The sequence below is a fragment of the Hoplias malabaricus genome, chromosome 6, assembly GCF_029633855.1.
Source record: "Hoplias malabaricus isolate fHopMal1 chromosome 6, fHopMal1.hap1, whole genome shotgun sequence".
In the NCBI taxonomy this organism is placed as follows: Eukaryota; Metazoa; Chordata; class Actinopteri; order Characiformes; family Erythrinidae; genus Hoplias; species Hoplias malabaricus.
Genome location: NC_089805.1, coordinates 247,974 through 273,502, shown reverse-complemented (window position 1 = coordinate 273,502; position 25,529 = coordinate 247,974). Strand labels below are relative to the sequence as shown.

Here is a 25,529-nt window from a genome sequence, read left to right as displayed (position 1 = left end):
TAACTTATTTTTTTTTTTTAAAAAGAGAATGTTTCTATTGCCTTCCTCTAGAAGAACACTCTACTAATATCTTGTGTCGCTAGGTAACCGATTCAAAAGCTTTGAATTAATATTAAGCTGAAGCAGTCATTTCTTCATTACATAAACACTGTATTCTTACCAACAGTAATACTTATGACAGCCTAACAAACACATAAAACTGACCTGTAACAGGCCTAGGAAATGTCCTCAAATACATAGACATGAACAGCATCACACAGACACAAATCCAGGGTAAGCAGACTTTTACACATTAAGGTATTTAGCATTTTTTCCTAATATTTGGCTGATGCTGAGTAATAAATGTTTCAGGCTGCCACTTACAGGGTTTAGTGCCTCTAGCTTCCTTCGAGTATGCATTTTGTATTAAAACTCATTATTTAGACATTGAACTGTTGGGAGTGGGTATCTACATTATAGTTCTCTGGGTGGCTGGTAAGATTCTGAGGTGACATTTTACTCTCATGGAGACATAATTAATTAGTAGATGATGATGATGATAAAGATTCACGCTCTTTTCAGTGACCGCAGCGCATGAGCAGCTCTCACCGGCCTCAGTGAAGAGCTTCATCCCGTAAGTATTTCAATTTAACCTTATATTTGTGGATACATAAGTATTTTGGTATCGCCCAAATGAAGTTAACATCATTAATGTTATGTACATTATTCTATCAACTGCTATATGTTACATACATAATATTGAACTTTTTTTTTTTTTTTTTTTTTCCAAATGACAAACTTTTGTTAACCTGTTTAACTCTAGCTAACTCTTTTTTTTTAAACAAGTTTTAAAACATTTAAAAGACATGACAATCGCTCATACACGAGTTATTTTAATTCGAGTAATTATGTGGATTGATGGCATATTTTACAAGACGACATTGGCAAGTTTTTTTGTCACACAGAACCGTATACCTCAGTATAAGAAATAAAACAAGAAATAAAACTGCTTAAACACATTTAAGAAGACATGAGGTACTAGCTAAGTAGGTTAAAATACATTATCAATCTCAGTGCTCGTTTTTGGTGTAATTTAATGTTTTAAACATATAATTCCACATACACTAATGACATATTTTTAAAGAAAAGTCTGAATGTAAATGGCATTTCTTTTGGTGTAAAACCAATTTTTTCTTTGAAAAACTGTATTTGAATGTTAATTGGATTTAGGAAATCATGACACTGCCAATTTCAAATTTCAATGTCAATTACAAACGTATTTTCTATTTATTGATTTTATGTACTGTTTGTACACATTGCAATTGCTGTATGTTTACATAGTTTCAAGGCTGTATTAAAAGCACACTTACTGATATTACATTGTCAGATATGTTGTCATCGTTGTGGTACCCTCAATTGTACATATTTGTACTTTTAATTAGGGAACATAATTATAATTGTAGATTTTAAAATGTGTTGATTTCATACACCCTGTTTCATCTCCAGGACATTTATTATGCTTTTTGTTATATGACATTTCTATAATGAAATATTACAAACATGTATCTCACCCTCTGGAGAAGAGAATGCAATGTACTTTTAAGGAACAAAACTGGACTTTTAAATATTTGTACCTTTAGTGACCAATACTGTACCTTTATTTTGAGAGGGTAAGTTAGTTAATAAAGCAGTAATTTCACCATGAACCTCATTCTGACCTTTTCTGAGGGAAGGGAGGGGGGTGGTGGGAGTGCACCTCAGCCACAACACTCGGCCGAGTCTGGGCAGAGAGTTTCCCAGACTTGGGCCAGAACTATCGGCCCATTCTATGGCCGTACATCACGGCCAACAATTTTGCTAGCTGGGTAGCTGCTCTCCTCCTGCCCTCAGAGCATTACCGCAATATAACAGCTACAATTCCCCCCGCGCTCAAAGCAGTAATTTAATATACAGTAGCTACATTCCTCCTGCCCTCAGAGCAGCACACTATATTGAAGCTACATTCCACCTGCTCTCAGAGCTGTACAATATAAAGTAGCTACATTTCTCCTATCCATAGAGCAGTACTACTCTATACAGTAGCTACATTTTTCCTGCTATCAGAGCTGTACCACATTACACTAGCTACATTACCCCTGGCCTCAGAGCAGTAGCTACATAACTGCTGCCTTCAGCGCAGTACAGCACTACACTAGCTACCTTCCCCTGCCCTCAGAGCAGTAGCTACATACCTCCTGCTCTCAGAGCAGTACTACACTATACAGTAGTTACATTATACCTGCTCTTGGAGTTGTACTACAACATAAAGTAGCTATATTATAAAGAGCAGTAGCACACTATACTGTACTTTCATTCTGCCCTTAGAACAGCAATAGACTAAATAAAACATTTCCCCGGATTTTTACACCATACATTTCTGATTTAAGCGCAGCATTAAGCAGTAAAATAGTCATTAAAACAATGTATAAGTAAGCAAATAACTCAACCCCAGATATATAAGGATACCTAGCATGGGGTTGCATGTAAACATGTAGCTAACATAGCTATCAGTCAACATTATGTGATATTTCACTGTAATTACAATTAGCTAATCTTGCTATAGGTATCTAAATGGAAAAAAAGTGAAGTAATCTGTACTAAATAATCACAACCTTCCGGAATGTTATCAGACAACACTGTCCAACATTCTGAGCAATTACATTTTAATGTTGTGACAACATAAAGAACACCAAGCAGACAATGTGTAACTTGGTAATAATTTCAGGCTCCTGCAGATGGCATTGCATGAATATAACTGGGCTATAAATACATGCAACAGGATTCACAGATTAAGAACAGATGGTACAATGCTGTGAATGCAGGTACGAGGTGTGGAAAATGAGTACAATAACAGATGTACATTAGCAAAAAGGAATTATTGTATTTGTATTGGGCCATGAATGTATATCAGTAGTTGAATTTGCAGGTGTATTAAAGCATATAATTTATATGAGTAAATGGGTCTATCAGCAACAGCAAAAATCTCAGTCTAGAAAATTTGTGTAAGTATTGTGGCTGAAAAATGAAACTGTTTTCAATTGCTTTGCCTCCAGGCAAAAAATTATTTCAGACGTCACTGCAGGTCCTTCACAACACTCTGCAGGGAACTGGATATCATCAAAATATGGTTTTGCCCATAAAGTTGCCCAGTTACAATTGGTGAAGAGAGAAAAAAAATTGACTGTTCATGACGGGAAACTTATCTGGTCAAATTAATCTCATTTCTGTCTACATGAATGATTCAGGCATCATGTTCACTGGTGTGGTTCAAGCTCGGGGAAGCTCTGTGAGGTTCTGGGGGTATTTAATATAATTTGTATCTGTTTTCCAAAATGAAAGTGATCATATTCACAAGGCTGCAAATGTGACAGATTGGCATGATTAATATTCAGAAGCATTCACCCATATGTAAGGCATCTACAAAATCTGTCTGAACTGCACAACTTTCATGCTTATTGATATATTACATACTAGGAATGTCACAGATGACTAAACTTTATTTTTGTAAGGTCAGCTTACCTCATATGTATTGTATATAAAAAAACATCTCATTTCTGTGAGTGTACTTTTGTAAACCAGCCCCACTTGTTGTCAAATCATCCATGTTTTTATTTGTGCAATGTGGACACTACTTTAATGCTACAATTTCCTTCAGGATCAATGAATCATTATCATAATTTTTGAATGCTCAATGCTTGTTTTTAATGTATTAATTTGAAATTATTCCAATAAATTTGAGGTTGTAATTTCAGTAAGTTCTCATCTCATTTTATTTGTTCAAAACTTCATTAAAACCCTTTAGGAAGAATAGACCAATAATATACTAGACCTGCATTAGGCTCAGAAAGAACAATATATTAATATATTTCTCTAGAATGTTAAGTTGTATGCAGAATCAAATGGACAATGTAAGTCAAGCTGTAAAATGTTTTATTAAGAATCCTTCTACTTGTGTAGAAGAAATTCTACACAAGTAATCTGATGGAGGCCATACGATTTTAATAAATGTATTTAAATTAAAAAATGCGAAGTGGTACTGAGATTCTTGCTGAGCATGTGGTGAACATTTTTAATAAGAACGAATGGCAGGAGGAATGGCAGCACAGTCTTCAGCATTCAGGGTATCATCAATCACAGGCCTATACGCCAGAGTAACCTAAGAGAAAAACAGTGGAAATGTTCACAAGTTAGGTTTCTTTTTAAGAAAAGCAGTTTCTCACAACATTGTGCCAGACAATATACCATCTTCAAAACTAACGTATAAAAAAAAAAACAAACAAAAAAAAAAAAAACAAACAAACAAAAAAAAACATCAATATACCTTTCCAGTCTTAGGCTCTACATAAGAGAGTGTGTGCTTTCTCCAGTGCTGACCAAAAGGCCTCTTTTCTTGGCCCTGCAGTGGCTTGGAGTAGTCATACTCATCCACACGGTCCTACACAAAAATATTTCATAGTTTTTAATATTTCTATCACCAGAAATGGTTTCTTAAGAACAAAATTCTATAGAAACTAGTTATATTAAAAATATTTAGTTTACTCGTGTAATGTTCATCATAACATGCCTTGAAATCTTCACGGGCATGAGCCCCCCTGCTTTCTTTGCGAGCTTCAGCGGAGTAGATTGTCTGCACAGCATTCAGCATCAGGTTTTGTAGCTCCAACGTTTCCACCAGGTCTGTGTTCCAAACAATACCTGAAACAAACAGAAACACAAATGTTGATCAACAAATCCATCTCATATATATAAGAAGCCTTTGGAGGAACCAAGGCTCACAAGGGAGGACCTATCCTCTGGTCAATCTACTGGTAATAATAGTTAGGAATCCATGAAATCTTCAGTGTAGAGAGATGAAGACTTGTGCGTCGCACATAAGTCGCTCAAAAAGAGACTCGACTTGCAAACAATGTAAATTGATGTAAAATCATTGATTACATCACTGACCATGGTAGCAACAAGTTCACTGTCTGGAGCTGAGCCTTCTGTTGTTAAAATTGGTATAAAATATACTGCTTTATTAATAATTATTTGTTAATTTTTTGGTCTCTTTATCTTGAAGGTATGCTAACAGTAACAGAAATGTAGGTGAAATGTTTTTTATTATATTTTACAATTTAAAGATCTGAAACTTTTTAAATGAACTGATCACATTTACTGTTGAAAAACTGGGACCTGGTTTTCATTTCCTTAAACGCTAATAATCTGGCCACACTTGCAATCATTTTGCAAGACAGCAAGTCACTCCAGAATGACTCACAGCATGTAATAGTAAGTTTTTCCAATGCAAAAGGATGAGAATTTCAGCCATCACAAACAGAGCTGGTCATTCCAGAATGTAATATGTACTATACTGAAGCTTTGTGATAATATTCATTGTCATAAGAAACATTATGTTCCTTATCAAACTGGGGAAAGACTGAACACTGTATGAAGAAGTCAGATAAATTTGGAGTAGGAAGCATCAGTGTTTGGGGTATATTGTAATCAGAAGGGCATACAGCTATATGACAAGGTGAAACCTTACAATTATCATACCCTCTGTTGAAAACATTTGATTACTTCCTAGCATGCACACATCTCCCAATCTGCTGGCTGTTAATGAACACATTACAAAACAGGTAAAGCATTTCCTTAAAGCTCTCATGTCTGAATGTTTCCTCACCTAGTTAGCTCTACAGTCTGTTTGAATGTCTGTAAATGGGAAATTAAACAAAACCAAACAAAACAAATGTCTTGGTTCACTATGCTGGCATTTTGTCTGCTCAAAGCATTTGTAAGTTTTTAAAACAACGAATATAACTCCAAACAGAGATGAGGATATAGCACTACTCCTGCTCCATAAGTGAATAATATCGATGTTCTTTATTTTGCTGTAGATGAAACTGACAGGAAAGCACCAACTCACATACTGCATGCAAGTAAAACCAAACACACACAGTATGTATGTATATATATATATATATATATATATATATATATATATATATATATAAACTCAAAAAATAAAGTATTAAACAACACTCCAAGTCAATCACACTTCTGTGAAATCAACCTGTCCTCAACCTGGATGGCACATCAAAGCGAGATGTGGCAAGAAGGTTTGCTGTGTCTGTCAGCACAGTGTCCAGAGCATGGAAGAGATACCAGGAGAAAGACCAGTACACCAGATGATGTGGAGGGGGCCGTAGGAGGGTAACAAACCAGCAGCAGGACTGCTACCTCTTCCTCCTTCCTTCGTTACAGAACCCTGCAAAATGACCTCCAGCAGGGTACTAATATCCATATTTCTGCGCAAACTGTCAAACAGATTCCATGAGGGTGGTATGAGAGCCCTACATCCACAAGTGGGGCTTGTGCTTACAGCCCAACACCATGCAGGGCGATTGGCATTTATCAGAGAACACCAAGACTGGCAGATTCGCCATTAGCACCCTGTGCTCTTCACGGATTAGAGCAGGTTCACACTGAGCACATGTGAGATGTGCCAGAGTCTGGAGACACTGTGGAGAATGTTCTGCTGTCTACAACATCTTCCAGCATGACTGGTTTGGCAGTGGGTCAGTAATGGTGAGGGGAGGCATTTCTTTGGAGGGCCACACAGCCTCCATGTGCTAGCCAGATGTACCCTGACTGCCATTAGGTACCAGAATGAGAGCCTTAAAAAAAACCTGCCTCCCCGCATTTCAGCCGTGACCAGTAGCAGATCTGAGAGCGAGCTGTCCGTGTAGCCAAACTACATGCTGTAGGTAAGATGTGTCATCTAGCAAGTGTTATGTGTGAGAAAAAAGTTCCCATTGTAAAGAATAGGCAGTCAATTGATAACTGAGAACAGTGGGGCTTGGGGAAGGTGCTCATAGCTTGGTGCTTTTAGTGTTTAAATGATTTGCACTTACAGTAATACCTTTACTTATGAGTTTAATTCATTCTGTGACCGAGCTCCTAACTAAATTTGCTTGTATATCAAATTAAATTTCACCATTAAAATGAACTGAAATCAGTTCCAAAGCCCGAAACGTTTTTTAACGTGTTTGTCATTTAAAAATTACATTTTAATGTATCAAAAAGAACAATAGATAATAAAAGAGAATGTAAAGAAATAAACTGGTTCAATTAAGTGTATTTACATTGAAGATCAGACAAAGATGCTGGCAGAGGTGGGGGTAGAGGGAGTTTTAATTTTTTAGTGCTCTATCACTTAACTGACTTGCTAGACACTTAATGCTACAAAAACAGCAATATGACAGAGATGCTTGCATGGCAAGATAAAGTGAACTGAACACTCGCTGGGCTATCTAGTGGCGTAACTCAGAACTTGGCTCACATTAAGCAAAAAACTTAAAGCAAAAAATTGACAAAGTGATATCTTTTATCTCAGAGAGCTGATTCACTCATAACTCAAGGGCTCACTGTAATTGTATTTCATTTTTTACTTACATTTTGATTTTATTTGGAAATGGGAGTTGTACAAAAATCAACTGATGGATTTCTAAGCTCTTTATTTATCTTGGCAGGCCCCTGGACACCATTGTTCAGGGTGAAGAACATACACCTCTTTGGTCGTTTTTCTGGTTCAGCAACCAATTTATATTGGTGGAAACACTCTGAACTGTTACAAGTTAAGTTCGTAAATAGGAATTGAACTGGTCTCATGTTCATGGAAAGGGCTGCATTTGTGTGGTATGCCTGCTGTGCATTCAGCTGACCGCTGGGCTGGGGGTTGCACAATGCAGTGTTCAGTGCTTCTCTGTGCCATGAAATGCTTGTTTAATGGGCCTAAAATGTAAACTACTTTTTACACCACACTGTTGAGTCTACTTTACACTCAATAGTGTCCTACGGAATCAATAATAATGACAGTGTTGCTCACTGCACTGTCTGAAAAGTGACTCTATTGCTCATGGTGGGTTAAGAAATGTTGAGATGAGTGAAATAAGTTTCACTCATTCATTAACATTGCTAACATTTGCATGCTAGAAACCATTCTAATGTATTAACAAAGCCCGAGGGTCAGTAAATGGCAAAAAAACACAAAGGGTCTCACTCGGGTATTCAATGCTTTCTCTCCGTCTCTCTGCTGAAGGCAGAGGAAAAGGTATCTGCTGTTTAATTTAGACAATGGAGAGCCCTACAAACGTTGAAAAGCATGAACTGATATGAGGATATTGCTCTATGCCAGCTCCATAGGTGGATAATATTGATTAAATTTTGCTGTTTTGATTTTCTAATGGTGGCAGTGACTTCAAATGTAAGTCAAGTTACAAATGAGTTTCTATGGTAATTCAAACAATGAATAAAAACTTAGACATAAACCAATCAGAGAGAACAGCATTATCCCAGAGTAGCCAATGTTGCCTTTAAAGTAGGTACTCAAATCTATCCACTTCAATGAAATTATATTATGTATTAGATACTGATTTTAATGTCTCATTTTCTGTTTAATATGCACAATAGCAAAAAAACAAACAAAAAAAAAACATATATAATCAAAAAAAAAAAACATACATAATCACATTTCTTGCAAAATCAACAAATTCACTGACATGGTGTTACATTCATTCATTTTTTCAAGTTTAGCGCTATGTTTTGCATGGTCGTATGTGAGCATGTGAAAACAGCCGCACTTGCTGTAGGTGTATTAAATTTGCACTTTGGGTTAATACCCAGAGTACTGTAAATAGAAGAGATACTCCACTTATATTTCTTACGCATTTCTGAGGCAATTTAGTAGCGGCAATTTTATGACTAACTTGTTGTATGCTATCACCGTATCATGCTGGAATTCACTGATAACTACACATTCTTTCACATATGTTTGTAGAAACAGCCTACATGTCTAGGCACCTGAGGCCATGGAAGTGATTGAAACCCTTGAATTCAATGATTTGGATGAGTGATTAATTGTGGCCATGTAGTGTATCTATAGTACATGGTGGCGCAGCAGGTAGTGTCGCAGTCACACAGCTCCAGAGACCTGGAGGTTGTGGGTTTGAGTCCCACTACAGGTGACTGTCTGTGAGGAGTTTGGTGTGTTCTCCCCATGGGTTTCCTCCGGGTGCTCCGGTTTCCTCCCATGGTCCAAAAACACACGTTGGTAGGTGGATTGGCTACTCAGAAGTGTCCATAGGAGTGAGAGAGTGTGTATCACCCTGCGAAGAACTGGCGCCCCATCAAGTGTGTGTTCCCGCTTTGCGCCCAGTGATTCCGGGTTGATCTCCGGACCCACCACAACCCTGAACTGGATAAGTGGTTTCAGACAATGAATGAATGAGTTTATATATAGAGCACATATTTTATTGTCCTTGATTGAGGGGTACACACACACACACACACGTATAATTAAAATATTTTATCATGTCAAGTGACCTACCTTAACAGAGAGATGTTTACCAAAACCACACAGTGCAGTTTTCCAAATTCAGTTGAATAGCCATAATTATTTCCTAAACTTTTTACCATCTTTCACTGCAAATGTTGACATGACCCTCTCTCAAAATTAAAAATAAATAAATAAATAAATAAAAACATAAAAAAAAAATAATAATAATAAAAATTAATGCTATGAATTTGGTCTAGATCTTTTTTGTTTTCATCATTTTGCCATATGTATACTGAATAATTACTGGATTAGGAACAAATACTTTGTATCTAATACATTCATTGTGTATTTTATCAGCTCCACTGACAAACAGGAGTATTTTGCAGCTGTACAAGTTCAGATAGTAGTCTACATGTTTCTCTCAGGGATGGTCAGGATCCCCACAGGACTATCACAAAGCAGGTATAATTTGTGTTGTAGATTATTCTTCATGATGTGACAGTTAATATTGTTGATGTGTTGTGCTTATATGAATGGATCAGACACAGGTGGGCTGCACCTAACCCTGAGTACACTGATGAAAGGCTAGATAACAACCAATGCAAACTTTGCAGCAACTGATTAGCTACTGTCTCTGACTTTACACACACTACAAGGTGGACCAATGAGGTAGGTGTGTTTAACAGAGCCAGCGCCACACATACTAACGCACCATCACTACATCAGCCTTACTGCTGTGCTATGAACCACCCACATCATACATGTTATGTGGTGGTCTTGTGGGTGTCTGATAAGTGAATAACAAGTTCAAGTATTTCTGTATGGTCAGTGGTGCTGAGAGAACTGACAGTGAATGTAGAAGTCGCTCATAAAGTTATGATTGACTGGTACACACACACACACACACACACAAAGGACATACACTTTACCTCTGTCAAACGTCTTAATGTCATCCATTATCTGGTAGACTGTATCCATCTTGGCACATCCTTCTTTTAAGATGTCACCAGTACGAAACACAGCAGCATGGGACTGCATGGTCTGAGGGGTGTGGGGGTGGAGACAAAAAAATGGGGTGGGGGGTTCAAAGTTTGGTTAAATATAGTGTGTGTGTGTGTGTGTGGAACTACATATAACTACAGCTATATCTTTCTCTCCATCTCTGATATAGATATGTACAAGAGTAATTGTATGGTGCAATAAGAACAGAAAAAATGCACCAAAGTAGGTCACAGAAATTAACCAATAACCCTAGATTAAAATTACTAAGAAAAATATAAACTTGTAATAAAAGTGTATAAAATTGTAATAAAAAGAACCACCTATAGCTATGTAGCTATATATCACTTTCTCGCTAAGAATTCATGTGTTCTTCTCTGCTTCGCCTCATTTACATAAAAAAGGGTAGCTAATAGTCTATTAATGGGCTGCACCAGGAGGGGGCCTTGTCTTCATTTTCTGAAAATTTCAGCCTTTGTAGTGTTAAATAACACAGTGTTTATTTTATTTGTGTGTTTGAATAATGAGTAGGTCCACAATATGGTGGCTTCTCTACACTGTGATACCAGATGCAACCCATTTATACTCCAGCCCTGAAATGAACTGCAAAGCTAATTTATATATTGATGCTAAATAAACTAAAAATATTCCAATCTTCCCAAAACAATAACTTTATGCTCATTTCAATTAATATTCTTACAACAATGAGAAGCAAGATCATATAGCTCATTTTCCTTGTCCCCTGTTTAAGTGAAAGGTTTGGGTTAAATCACAGCATTTTAAGATAGAACAGGGCATTCATCAAAATGGGTGTCATAATTAATGTTGATGGCACCAATGCTGTGAGGAGCATGTCCTTTTCAGAAAGGCACTGTGTGCTGGCAATACATTCTGGCATAATTTCACATGAAATTGTATCTGGTGCACTAGACAGGAACCAGGTTTCAGTTAGTGGGCCTTATGAATCCCTGTCAGAGGTGAGAAGGACATACTGACACAGAAGTACACACTACAGCAAGATATTGCTTAGAACATGCTTTAAAACAACCGCATGATCTAATTACCTTCTGCATATTAAGCCTAATCTCAGAGGTCCTGGCACTACCATTAGCAAAGCGAATTTTGTCCAGGTTAGCAACTGACTCTTCTCCTGCATTTGCCTTCAGGGGTACAAGCTTCTCTCCTATGCAACAAAACAAATACATCAGACAGACACCACTGTGTAATAAGTTCCATCAATATCTAACAAGACAAAAAAGATTTTCAACTCACATACATCTTTCAACTCACATACATGAAATATAAATGAGTTAGAACAACCACCAAAAAAATGGCTTACCTGGAATATTGCTCTGAGCAATGGTCAGGGCGCAGCCACGACCAAATACTACCAGATCCAGCAAGGAGTTTGCTCCCAGGCGATTGGCACCATGCACAGATGCACAGCTGGCCTCACCACATGCGTACAAACCTGGCACTACCTTATCCACACCATCTTTGTGAATGACGACCTATGTCAAAAACAATATTATAGAATGTGAGATATCAGTAAACCCAGACAGAATCTGGGTTTTTTGCAGTGATCCAAATGGAAAATCTGGTGTTGCTTATTTTTATTCTAAAATGTTAGAAGGCCATTCAGTGATATTCTCAGTGTGTTTTGAGCAAAAATTAAATGGGTTAAATGAACCATAGAACATTAAAGAACGTTACAGGGTCAATCTTTAATCCAAATTTTTTTTTTATTCAACCTATAACCAAACAAGAATACAGAAAATCAAATTTATCAGTGTAAACACAGACATACTGTCACTAAAATAGTAATAAATAAATAGTAGTTTTTTTTTTAAATGGCAGTTCCAATCCTATATTCTGTATTTGAAACAAAGTAATTTTTAGACTGGAAATTTCTTAAACATTTTTGATTATGGAAGAAACAATTAGTAATATGCAAAGTGCAGTACAACAAACAATTTAAGTGATTTTGTGTGTGAGAGTGTGTGTGTGTGTATTTTGAATTGTGTCATGGATGGATTTAGTCCTGCTGCTTAGAGTTTAATTTTGCGATGGGCATCATGTTAATGTTGTTTTCAGTCATGCTTTGTTTGTACTGTGTAAGCAGTACCTCAAAGAGCTCCTTACCCCACACAATACCTCAAGACATCTCCGTTCCACCAATGCCTATTGCCTTCAGCAGCCCCGGACCAAATTTCTACTATGGGAGACAGGGCTTTTCAAGCTGTCGCCCCATGTCTTTGGAATGCACTCCCAGATTCTCAGAGGGCACCACAGAGCATGGAGTCTTTTAAAAAACAACTAAAAACTCTTATTCAAAAAGGCTTACTAGGACTTTTTTTGGACATCTCTCCTGATCCCTACTGCATCTGATTATTCTGTGGCACTTTGAGATTTCTTTGAAATGTAAAGTGCATTACAAATAAAATGTATTACTAGTATTATTGTAATATGAGAAAAGCCAATCAATATCCACTGAGGTAGTGGGAAGATGGAGATATAAACGGGTAAGAGTGGGCATTCTGTCCTCCCTGGCAGCCCACTACTCCGCAGGACCAATTTTTGCAGCAACTTACTGACAGCTTCACAAATTCTTTCACCAGAATATACTGTTGAACTAGCGTAGTGTTGAAGCTAACATCACCAAACGTCTGAAAACACAGCTATGTGCATTTGTTTATATGACTAAAATTAGTGTTTTCACACATCGTGACCCTCCAATAAGAGCAGCTTGATTATCATGCTATTATCAAACGAATACGAATGGGTGGGCCATCAAGGGTCACGGTCTGAGTCTCCGAGTTAGACATGCCTCGTTATTTATCATTCTATATCAATCAGGTAACAATACATTTCTTTTCAACCTCCATATTTTTATATACTTGAATGGAAGACCCTTTAAAGTTTCTGGGTGTATGTTTATGATGTTTCTAAGACAAAAACCCGCAGACTCCAGAGGGTTAAAGTGCTTATTTTGAAAATGAGGTACACCTTGTACTCTAAGATGAGATTCTTGAAGAAACGCTATTGAAACATCTTTGCATTGTAGGAACACCAGGCATCTCGTTTGTTTTATAGGACTGTTCAGAAGATTCCAGCTCAAAAAATTAAGATCAACCATTTAAATGTAAAATACCCAGATAGTCTTGGCAAAAACCGTGTGACTATTTGAATAGTCATGGTGTAACTATTAGAACGTTATATATCCACATCCATATTTACGTTGCATGCATCATGCCATACCAAACCACGCGCAAAAATGTTTTCTTAGCGCGAGGAGTGCCTTATTTGAGATTATTATTGTGAACGATCGAGCACAACAGAACAATTAAGCAGATAGGCTCACCGATCCATCGTCACTGCAACCTGTTATGAAAGAAAGTCAGCGTGTGTCCACTGACGGGGTGGATGATGTTGTGAAGCCCTAACTGTAAAGCACTGCGGGAAACCCTGAAGCTTTAACACAAACAAAGCTCAATCAAGACCAAATTGATAGATGTACATAGGGCCATACTGTCAAGAAGCATGTCCAAAATAAGAAAAATCCTCCTACAGGGGAAGGTACAATGGGACAATAATTGTCGAATGAGTGTCGTTTGTGTGTTATAGCACCATCTAGAAATGCTTACGGCCCCATTTAGGAAAAATACCGTTTAATACATTTCTACCTTGAATGTTTATAAATTTTCACTAGTTAATAAAATGCATGGAAATGTAATAATTTCTTTCAATGTCAGATAGTGTTACAAGACTAATTACTGTTTTAGTGATCTATAGTATTGATCTTGATCTCATTAATCTGCACAGGTCAAAAGGACATAAATATTTATCTTAATTAAGACCAGCACTCAGTATTTAAAGCAAATAAAGACATTTTGATAAACTTGGACTTCCTTTCACTTTTGTTACTAACTGCAAATAAGACAAGTTTCAGTATTACTTGTGAAGCCTCACTGGCCCAAACTGTGCAAGGCAGTGTATTAGAATCTTTTATTTATTTTGTAAAATTTGCTATGATTTCCAACATTTTACATCACCAAATTTGCATTTTAATCATAGAAGCCTCTAGAGAATAACTAATGGCACTTTCCCACTGCATGGAACCTTACTCGATTCAACTCTGCTCTTTTGCAATAGACAAATCTGATACGTGGTCCCTGGAACTGGGTAATGTTTTAGGCCCTGCTCGTGTCTGGTATGAAGCAAGCCAAGTAGGTATATGTACCGTATAAAGGTCCTATATGTACCAAGCGCTGATTCGCCATTGACTTGTCTGGTTAACTTGTTTACACAGCAAAATGCAGACCTCCAGCACAAACTAGCTGCTTGTAAAAACCTCCAAGTTACAGCAACGCTCACAATAGTTTCTCACAACGGCAGCTCGTAACATTACTCCAGTTTCCTGTTACAGGCAGGGTGTAACATCATCAGTTACGTTTCATGGCCGAGCATTGCTAGTAGAAAAGAGACCAGGGAAATGCCGAGCCATGCTGAGCCAAGTCGAGAAAAGCACCATAAGGGTGTACATACACTGGTCACTGTTGAAACCCTAGCATGGTTGTCCCCCTCCCGTTTTAACATTCAAAACGCAAGCACACCTGCATAATCAGACTGACATTTTCTTTTTAATTAAGCTGATTTTACACAGCGCCAATGAGTATCGGACCACTGAGTCAATCGGACTAATACTGAAATGCCAACATATAATGTTGGTGATGTTCATACCAAATATCATGACTTTCTATGCTACTACATTGTGAAAAGGTTAATATTTCTTATGTAAACATATTGCCTGTCATTTTCATTGGAGCAATATACTATTCCTTCACAATGCATCATCAAGATTGTCTAAAGCAGAAATAATTAATTATAATTCATTAAGGTGCATTTGGAGAAAATTTTCCCAAGCCAACGTCCCTGTATAACTATATATAACAATGTAAAACTTGCATCAGTGCCATATTCTTTACATTAAAATAGCCTTATAATTATAACATAATTTTACATAGTTAACAAGTACATGTCAAATAAACTTACACATTCATTTAGATTTCAATATATTTCAATAAGATTTATTAATAAATATAAAGAATAAATTCCTTAAATAAAATACCATTTTCTTGTTTCAAGTAAATTGTACAAATAAAACAATGATTTTGAAAAAAAAAATGCATATTTTAAATAAAGTTCCTAATGACTATTTTATTTGAAGTTGACTTTACTGCTTTTCTATAACCAGCAATTTGATTGGCTCTTGTTACTCAAGGGCAGGACTTAATCCATTAACAGGAAGCTGATTGGCTCTTTATTTTGAAGACGGGACTTTATCCATAAACAGATTCAGCGTTATGAAAATTCCAACCAGTAATTGTTCCCTTATTTTTACTATTTTTGGTTTTACCTCACACAACAGTGTCGTCCCGAAAGTGTCCCAAAAGAGGTTTTATAACATCCCTTGGGCTATTTTTACTGGCCCCAGGACAGTAGTGTCTGGAGTCCAGCCCTGTGTGTGTGTGTGTCACGCATTCGAGTTACAGTGCTCATCATAATGCACAGATCTGACTAGTAGCCTCACGTGTGATATGCAAAAACGCATGCGTTTAGTCTGAGTTTCCTACAGCACTAAAACTGGACCGTAATGACAAGTAACACCACTTAAAACAAACAATCTGCTCAAAATTAAACAGCTCTTAATAGTTTATCGTTTAATAGTCCGCCTATTCTTGAACCCTGGTCTAGAGTGTACCCTGACCAAATTTTGAGATAATCTCAACAAAACTGTAGGAGGAGTCTGAATGAGTTGAAAAAATTTAATTCCAATATGGCTCCTGTTGAGTGGAGCTTATACCAGCCAAAAACAATGTGTGTGTCAGGTTGAAAGAAAACTGGAGAACATGTATTACAGCTAAAAATATATTTTTTTAGAAACGTTAATGGGCAATACATCTAGCCACACACAAGAAAATAATCTTCTACAATTCTGCAAAACCTTAATGAGTGTGCAAATTTGTGCTTTCCAGCATTTTGGAGTTTTCAAATAGTCATTTAATTCACAGGTTGCTTTATAGACTGAATAATTACTGAACAGCTGTTTTTGATCAAAATATGTCCTAACTCAAGAAGATCTGTAAAATTTCATAAGCCCCTCAAAGCACCATGAGTATTTTCGAAATTTGCACATTCCAGCCAATATGGCCAGCTACCTGTTGGGTGGAGTCACAAAAAACAAAGTGATCCCTGTCCAGTGTGATAAGACCTTACCAATTTTGGTGCATATTTGATCAGGTTCATTATGATTATTCTATGCACTGGGGTGCACTATGAGAGCTCCGAAACCAAGTCCATGCTTTATGTAACTTTTTTTTTAGTGAGCTTAATGCTTATGCCAAATTAAATGAGCTGTCAAGCATTAGAAAAACACATTAAAAAATACACAGAAAATAACAGGGCCTTGCACCTCCAATGCAGGATTCGCTTGCACATCTCTGGTGCCAAATCAACATATTGAAAACCAAAAAACAAAAACAGAAACCTAACCTTAATAATTGAGCTGTTTGGTCTGGGTGTGAGTGTGTTACAGACTGAGCTTAAGTATTTTATATTTAATATTAGTATTTTTACTATATTAATAAACGTAGGGTTTAAATACCTGTCCCTTGTAGTTGGTGGGGATGCCACCCATGTTGTAGTGGACTGTGGGTAAGACAGGGATGGGCTCTTTAGTGACATCGACTCCAGCAAATATCATAGCGGTTTCAGAGATTCCTGGAAGACGTGTAGCAAGCTGCTGAGGTGGGAGGTGGTGAAGCTGCAGGTAGACATGGTCCTTTTCTGGCCCTACACCTCTAAGCAAAAAAAAAAAATCATTGACAAACATATCACACACCATGCATTGCCCTTAGGCTCTCAAACAGCAGAAATAGTGCTGGGATGCCTATTACTTCAAAGCTGACATGGGTACTATCTAGGCATTGTTGAATAAGACAACATGGTCTTAATAGCAAGATTTGTAAATAATACCATTATAATAATAGCACTTGCTAGCACAATAATGCAAATTAACTTTTACAAAATGTACAAGCAATAATGGGACACATTTCATTTTGGGGAAAAAAATCTGTACTATACCTTCCTTCACGAATTTCAATGGTCATGGAGCGTGAAACCACATCTCTGGAGGCCAAGTCTTTAGCATTGGGTGCATAGCGTTCCATAAATCTCTCACCTTCACTGTTAATTAAAATTCCACCCTCCCCACGGCAGCCTTCTGTAATCAGACAACCAGCTCCATAGATACCTAAGAAGAGTAAAAAGCATTGAAAAATAGAAGGAATATCTAAACATCTGCTTATAAAACAGTATGGCACATATAACTGTTTATTAAAAGTACTGATAGTTTACTGACATATACCTTATTTTTATAACAAGGTCTATTTAACATATTTTGCATATTGCTAACATGAACATGAACCTGGCCTGAGAGTAAAGATGACAGCAAGCTATTCAAAAACTAAATAATTCCATCACTGCGATGTAAACAAAGTACTTCAGGATTGTTTGATGTAAAATATTTTACATTTTAAACAAATGATTTCTATTAATCTAATACATTTTTTGTTATTTCAGTCATGATAAAATACTGGTTAAAATGCTTTTATTTCTCAAATTTTGTGCTCAAATGAGGGCGGCACGGTGGCGCAGCAGGTAGTGTCGCAGTCACACAGCTCCAGGGGCCTGGAGGTTGTGGGTTCGATTCCCGCTCCGGATGACTGTCTGTGAGGAGTTGGTGTGTTCTCCCCGTGTCCGCGTGGGTTTCCTCCGGGTGCTCCGGTTTCCTCCCACAGTCCAAAAACACACGTTGCAGGTGGATTGGCGACTCGAAAGTGTCCGTAGGTGTGAATGTGTGTGTGTCTGTGTTGCCCTGTGAAGGACTGGCGTCCCCTCCAGGGTGTATTCCCGCCTTGCGCCCAATGATTTCAGGTAGGCTCTGGACCCCCCGCGACCCTGAATTGGATAAGCGGTTACAGATAATGGATGGATGGATGTTCTCAAATGAAGGGCTTCTGAAATTCATCAGAGACATTCAAAGTTAAAGTGTTGTAGTAAACTCAGGACATAAAGATCAAATTTAATCTCTCTCTAGTTAATCAGATGCCCCAAGTTAAAATCTCTTGTTTATTCAAGGCCACAGAACAGATCTATTGTCAGGCCACCTCTCTGTTCCTTCTAAAGATTAAGGTAGATTTGGGGACAATCCAATCACCCAACTTTGCAGTCGGCACTCTTTTGTAATTAAAATGTATTGACACAAAGGGTAACATGGCCCCCCTTCACACATTGCGGTAATCCTGTCATCTTGAGTGTGCCTAGGTCTCTGCAGGCTACCATACTCACTATTGTTAAATAGTGACTTATCAAGACAACCTCTGTCTACCTGATCAAAACAAACCATGGAATTTCAACATTAAAAATGTCTTCTACCATGTTCAATATGGAATGGATATTACAAGCAAACACTGAGACTTCATGTGACATCAAGGTTGTATCATCTTACAAATCCTCTTGCATTCTTGAGTCTCTGATGTGATCCACCTGAACCGTAAGATGAATGTGTTGTTTGTATGTATGGGCGACACTCGGTCATACAAATCCCTCACAGAAAATGAGTCAAATTACTAAACCAGTTTAACTGACAATTATCTTTTTCATAAGATTAATGACTCAGCCAGTAATCTTAAATGTATAACTTTCACTCTGAAGCCAATTAAGACATGCTCTCTGCATAGTTAAACTTATTGTACTAAACAAAGTACCCCCTCTTTATTTCATAAGGTATTCTGTATTTGGGTTAAAACTGTTTTATTTACATGCCATACACAACGAGCTGTGGAATAACCCACCAGGAAAGACATCAAGCTACTATATCCCAAAATCTTTATTTATAAGTGAATTTATCAGAATGCTATCTGACTGAATCTCTTTGATAGTAAACGCAGAAGTGCATCTCAGTCTCCACATCTCAGCTCTCACAGTGACAACACATTCTCTTCTCTCTGGGCAGCCAGGACTGTTTATACCTGCCCTACTCTATGGCCAGGCTGTGATCACTGAGCCGGTGCTTGGTCAGGATTTGTCTCTGCTTTGGGTCTCTGGAATTCTCTCCCTCTCTCTCATGCTCACTCATGTGCTCTCTCTACACAGAGTGATAAGATCATAACATTATGAACACCCCTTTCTTGCTACATTCACTGTCTATTAACTCAGCACCACTGGTCACAGGAGCACTTTGTAGCTCTATAGTTATAGACTGCAGTCCTGCTCTTGCTCTACATACCTTGATCGCTCTCTTTCGCCCTGTTCATCCATGATAAGAACATGTTTATTGGAAACCTGTGAATGTCACATTTGGGTATAAAGGGAGCATCCCAGAAGGGCTCAGTCATTCACAAGCAAGATTAGGGTGAGGTTCACCACTTTGTGAACTGCCTGAGCAAATGGTCAAACAGTTTAAGAACGTTTCTCAACATACAATTGCAAAAATTAAGGGATTTCATCATCTACAGTCCATAATATCATCAAAAGATTCAGAGAATCTGCAAGTAAGCAGCAAGGATGAAAACCAACATTGAGTGCCAGTGACCTTCGCTCCCTCAGACGGCACTGCATTAAAAACCCAACATCATTCTGTAACGGATATAACCTCTTGGGTTAAGGAACACTTCAGAAAACCACTGTCAGTGAACTCAGTTTGTCGCTCCATCTACAAGTGCAAGTTAAAACTCTACGATGCAAAGTGAAAGCAATATATCAGCACCCAGAAACACTGCTGGCTTCTCTGGGCCCGAGCTCATTTGAGATGGACTGATGCAAAGTGGAAAAGTGTCCTGTTGTCTGAGTCCACATTTCAAATTGTTTTTGAAAATTATGGATGTCGTGTCCCCTGACCAAAGAGGAAAAGGCTTGTCCGGATTGTTATCAGTTCAAAGTTCAAAAGCCAGCATTTCTCTGATGGTATGGGGATGTGTTAGTGCCCATAGCGTGGGTAACTCACACATCCGTGAAGACACCATACATGCTGCCATCCAAATGTCTATTTCAGGGACGTCCCTGCTTATTTCAGCAAGGCAATGCCAAGCCACATTCTGCACATGTTACAACAGTGTGGCTTTGTAGTAAAAGGGTATGGGTACTAGACTGGCCTGCCTGTAGTCCAGACTTGTCTCCCATTGAAAATGTGTGGCACATTATGGAGTGCAACATACGACAACAGAAACCCTGCAGTGCAGAGCAACTGAAGTTGTAAAGCAAGCAAGAATTGAAAATAATTCCACTCACAAAGCTTCAACAATTAGTGTCCTCAGTTCCCAAATGCTTACTGAGTGTTGTTAAAAGGAAAGGTAATGTAACACAGTGGATGAATATTTGCAAAAAATAACTTTTATCCATTTTAACATTAAATATCTTGTATTTGTTGTGTATTCCATTGAATACAGGTTGGAAAAGATTTGCAAGTCATCATATTCTGTTTTTATTTTGCACAATTGCACAAGTTTTGCACAACTTGTTTTACACCATGTCCCAACTTCATTGGAATTGGGGTTGTACTTGAACAGCTATAACTCCAGCATACTTTACTCAAATTGGCTGAAATTTCAGAAATTACTTTTGGACAAAATTCATCTAGGGGGTGCTGTAATTGCTAGAAATGTGTATGTCAGCTTCCATAATGCAGACCGGGTTGACATTTGGCAGGCTGGTTCTATGGGTAAGTCTGTAAGTGGAAAGTTAAGGACAACTTGTTATGAACAAAACTGTGACCATCACCAGCCAATCAGATTTCAGCAGCTGTTTGACAACCTTAACAAGTTCCAATCATCAAGAAATTTGAATTGTATGTCCCTGTCAGCACATAATGGTAGCTACTAGGGGGCACAATTTACATTTTCAAAATTAATATATGGAATATCTCAGCAAAAATTGAGAGTATCAACAACCAACTTGGTCTACACTGCAGTCTGCAGAGTGTCTCACAACTTTGCTATTGCATGTATTGTCAAAAAACGCATAGTATTTTCTCATTGGTGAGTTGTGTGAAAATATAAATTTTGATCCAGTCAGCCAACAATTGGTCTTGTTGCAATCTGCAGAGACTTTAAGTAGATAATTTTTAAAAAGGTTCAACATTTGGACATGTCCTGGCTGCAATATATCAATAAATTAACTTACTAACTGTGAAAATAAAACAAAAGGTTCATTTGGACTTGTGAAGCCTTACTGGCCCAAACTGTTTATGACCTCATTGTGTGGATCCTTGCTTACACACACACTGAATATGTGGGATGTATTTTCTAGGCATATGAAACCTATGCTTTAGGCCTTGTACTTGCAAATGTAGCTTCATCGATGCCTTGTTTGGCCTAAAAAGTCCATGCTCCCTAAGGCCTAATTGTGCTGATTCTTGTGTGTAGGCACAAGTATGCCTTGTCAAGGTTCATATCTCTCACCCTGTGTAACTTAAGAGACAAAATTCTTCTTTTTCCACCAATTTTTCAGGTCAGATTCTGCCCAAAAAAAAAAAAAAGTCTCAACTTAAGTTCCGCACACAAACACCGGAACATGTCTGTATTACCATGCATGTGTGAGGTTTAACACAGCGGCACCCCTCCTTCGCTTACTGCTACAAGTGCAGAGAGCCGCTGTGAACACCTGCCCAAGAGCCGCACTGTTTTCACCTGTAGCCTATTAAAGCACATAACTGATACTGAATTTACGTCTTCTCAATTTTTTATTTCTTTCAAAACTCTTATTGCCAATACATTTTATATGTTCTCATAAATGTATAATTGCATTTAAAACATTCAATTTAGGCCTAGTTTTTTATATTCTCTCAATAATTTTAAATAATTGTTTTAGATAATTTTGTATTAAGCATGTGAATTTCAATAAAAAAACAAAAACATGCAAACTTTCAAGCAAGATCTTGAACAGAGGAAGAACAAGGGGCACACAAGTTTCTGTGATAAAAATCATAAGTAGCACTTGAAGGTTTCAGTTTGATAATCCATTTGCTTGATATAGGTTTTTATTAACGTGGAGGTCAAAATAGATTGAAATTCTTTTTATATATTTTAGGGGTTAATTGAAGTTTTCGTTTATTTAATGTAGCTGTATAAATGAAAAGGCTGTTTTATTATATGGATGGTTTTAATGTGTTGTTTAAATCATATTGACAAAATTTTATCGTTTTAAGGTTTATCTGAAGTGTTCATATATTTGAGGTTGTAGTCTAAATAAAATGGGCAAATTAACATGGAATTTTTATTAAGGTGGCAGTCAAAATATATTGGTAGTCTTTTTTAAGCTGGCGGTATTTTAAAGGAAGTATTATATTCAAAGTTCTACAAATTTAACCTCATAGCTATTAAACAGTATATAAGCTAATGTTGCAACCATGCTAGCAATACGTGACAAGCCAAATTCAAAGTTTTTTCATGAACTTTACACCTCTAGATAATTTGGGGATAAAATGGGAACTTTTCCAATAGGAATACACTAGCCAAAATTTCAATCTAACTTGGTCAATTTTTAAGCTAGATTTGCGAGATTTCACATGGTGAGATCAAGGCACACAGTCACATCAAATTTCAGACCAATCCTACTCATCCATCTCATTTTATCCCTCCTTCAATATCCCTCTATTCATTTGAAAGGGGACGGCTAAGTGATACCATAATCCACTCTAACCCAGGTGTCTTTCTGAATTAATCTTATTTGGCTAAATGTTTTCTTCTAAAATCTTTAAATCGTACGGTTTTCATACAGCACTTGTTCAAACAGGAGACTGGAACACTGACATTTAAGTGCCACTCTCACACAGAGAACTCATAGACAATACACAAAGAGCCTAATTCATAGAAATAACAGAATAAGGAAGCCCTGGAAAAATGTGACCGAATTTCTAAGGTGAAACGTGAAATTCCAGCAGAAGTTTACTGAAAAGGTAGTCTAAATATAATGGGAGTCTTTTTAAGGTGGTGGGGTTTTTTAAAGTGTCAGTTTATTTGGCATAGTCACTTAAGGTGGAAGCCTAAATAAAATGACTGATTTATTTTAAGGTGGAGTTTTCTAATGTAGCTAGCAAAATATAATGGGAGACTTTTTAAGGTGGTATTTATTTTAATGCGACCATTCTATAAAGTTGTCATTTACTTAAGGTAAAAGCCTAAATAAAATGGCTAATTTTTAAAGGAGCACTGTAAGGTGGCCTGCAAAATATAAGAGACCTTTTAAGTTATTGTTGTTTATGTGACCATTTCAATGAAGTGGTCATTTATCTGAGGTGGAATTTTTGGGTAGATTTTTTTAAGGTGATGTTCGATATATCTTAGCAGTCTTTTTAATGTGGTAAGGGTTATTTTAAGTGGTCATTATTTAAGGTGGAAGTCTAAGTAAAATGGGCATTTTTTAATGTGGTATTTTTATTAATGTGGCAATCAAAGTATATTCTCACTCTTTTTAAGTTAGTGGTATTTAAAAGATAGTATTGTATAGATTGTTCTATAAATGTAACCTCATAGATATTAAGCAGCATATAAGCTAATGTTGCAAAGATGCTAGCAATATGTGACAAGACGAATTCAAAGTTTTTTCACAAATTTTCCCTCTAGTTATTATTTTGGCTTGTCAAATCCAAATTACTCTTTATATAAGTCATATTATTATTCTCTTTGCTATTATTTCAATGCTGCTATTCCTAGGGATTCGTGCTACGGCCACAAAACTTCACACGGTCACAGATCCTATGCCAACTCGGGTTGCTTGTCGTTTCTGGTGCGATGCAACTTACGGGTTTTGGAATATGATCTTCCAAAGTGGGAGTTTTTCCTCATAAGAATGCATTGGCCAAAATTTCAACCTGCTCTGTGTCAATTTTGAAGCTATGGCCATAAGATTTCACACAGTTGGACCTGTTTAAAATATTTGTTCTGTGATTAACTCATCATGACACAATTCTTGCTCAAACTGCAAAAGTTGTATGCCAAATCGATTCCCAGAGTGTCCTTGTCACAACAGTATATGCAGTTAAGTGATTTGGGAAATCTTTTCCGAGCTTTTAGCATTGGTTTAGAGGGTGTGTACACTCCTATAGGAATGCATTGAAATTAATATCTCTGACCCTATTCGCTATTCCATTTTCAGCCAAACAATTCCCCATAACTTCTTTATACTTTCAGCACCTGTAAATTTGAGATCATTTGAAAATACGGTTTACGAGTTATGAATTTGTGTACGGCACTTGAATCATGCTGTCCTTCAGCTGTGTGTGTGCATGTATGTGCAGTGCAGTTTGCCGAGAATAGGAGGGAAAGGGGAAGAGTGAGAGTGAGGGGGAGGTGTGTGAGGGACTCAAATATATAGGCAATCTCTAAGATTTTAAAGGTCATCTTTAAGGTGGAAATCCAAATAACTGTTGTTGTTTTTAATGTGGATGTCTTAATAAAATTGTGGGTTTCTTAAGGTGGTATTCAAAATGTATGTGTCTTTTTAGGGTTTTAAGGGTAATGTGAATTTTATGTGGAAAATAAAATGGGAATTTTTTTTAAGTTGAATGTTTTTAATGTGGAATTTTTTAAATGTTGTGTTTAAAACATAGGCAGTCTTACTTGGTTTTAAGGTTTATTTGAAGTGGTCATTTATTTTTTGTGTGTGTGCAATTATTATTTGTCTCTCTCTCTCACACACACACACAGACACACACACACACAGGGGGCTGTGAATACACACCCAGAGTGGTGGGCAGCCATCTCCAGCGCCCGTGGAGTGTTTGGGTGTTCATTGCCTTGCTCAGGGGCACTACAGCCATGGATGTTCCCACCGTTCTAACCATTAGGCCAAGGTTGCCCCATTTTTCAAACTTAATTTGAGGTGGAAGTCTAAATAAAATTGTCATATTTTAAGATGGAATTTTTAGTATATTGGCAGTCTTTTTAAGCTGGTGGTATTTTAAATAGTATTGGATAGATCTATAAATTTAATGTCATAGCTATTAAGCAGCATATAAACTAATGTTGCAACAATGCTAGTTATGATTATTATATTGTGCTCCAAATTTAAACAGTATCTCCTCTTACAGTTTTCATTGTAAAACAACAAAACTTCATGAGATCATAGGAATTATTCC

General features: G+C 37.2%; 1 protein-coding gene across 1 annotated transcript in view; it reads right to left on the bottom strand.

The window, feature by feature from the left end:
• Positions 1-2,234: 2,234 nt before the first annotated feature.
• The window catches only part of sdha (succinate dehydrogenase complex, subunit A, flavoprotein (Fp)), a 52,147-nt gene continuing 28,852 nt past the window's right edge, over positions 2,235-25,529 (bottom strand). The window contains exons 8-15 of the mRNA XM_066674249.1: positions 17,477-17,645; positions 16,998-17,193; positions 11,673-11,844; positions 11,398-11,516; positions 10,264-10,375; positions 4,583-4,713; positions 4,340-4,453; positions 2,235-4,174 (exon numbers count right to left, since the gene is read on the bottom strand). Of these exons, the coding sequence (XP_066530346.1) occupies positions 4,088-4,174; positions 4,340-4,453; positions 4,583-4,713; positions 10,264-10,375; positions 11,398-11,516; positions 11,673-11,844; positions 16,998-17,193; positions 17,477-17,645 (1,100 nt within the window). The 3' untranslated portion in view covers positions 2,235-4,087. The remainder of the gene's footprint in view (positions 4,175-4,339; positions 4,454-4,582; positions 4,714-10,263; positions 10,376-11,397; positions 11,517-11,672; positions 11,845-16,997; positions 17,194-17,476; positions 17,646-25,529) is intronic.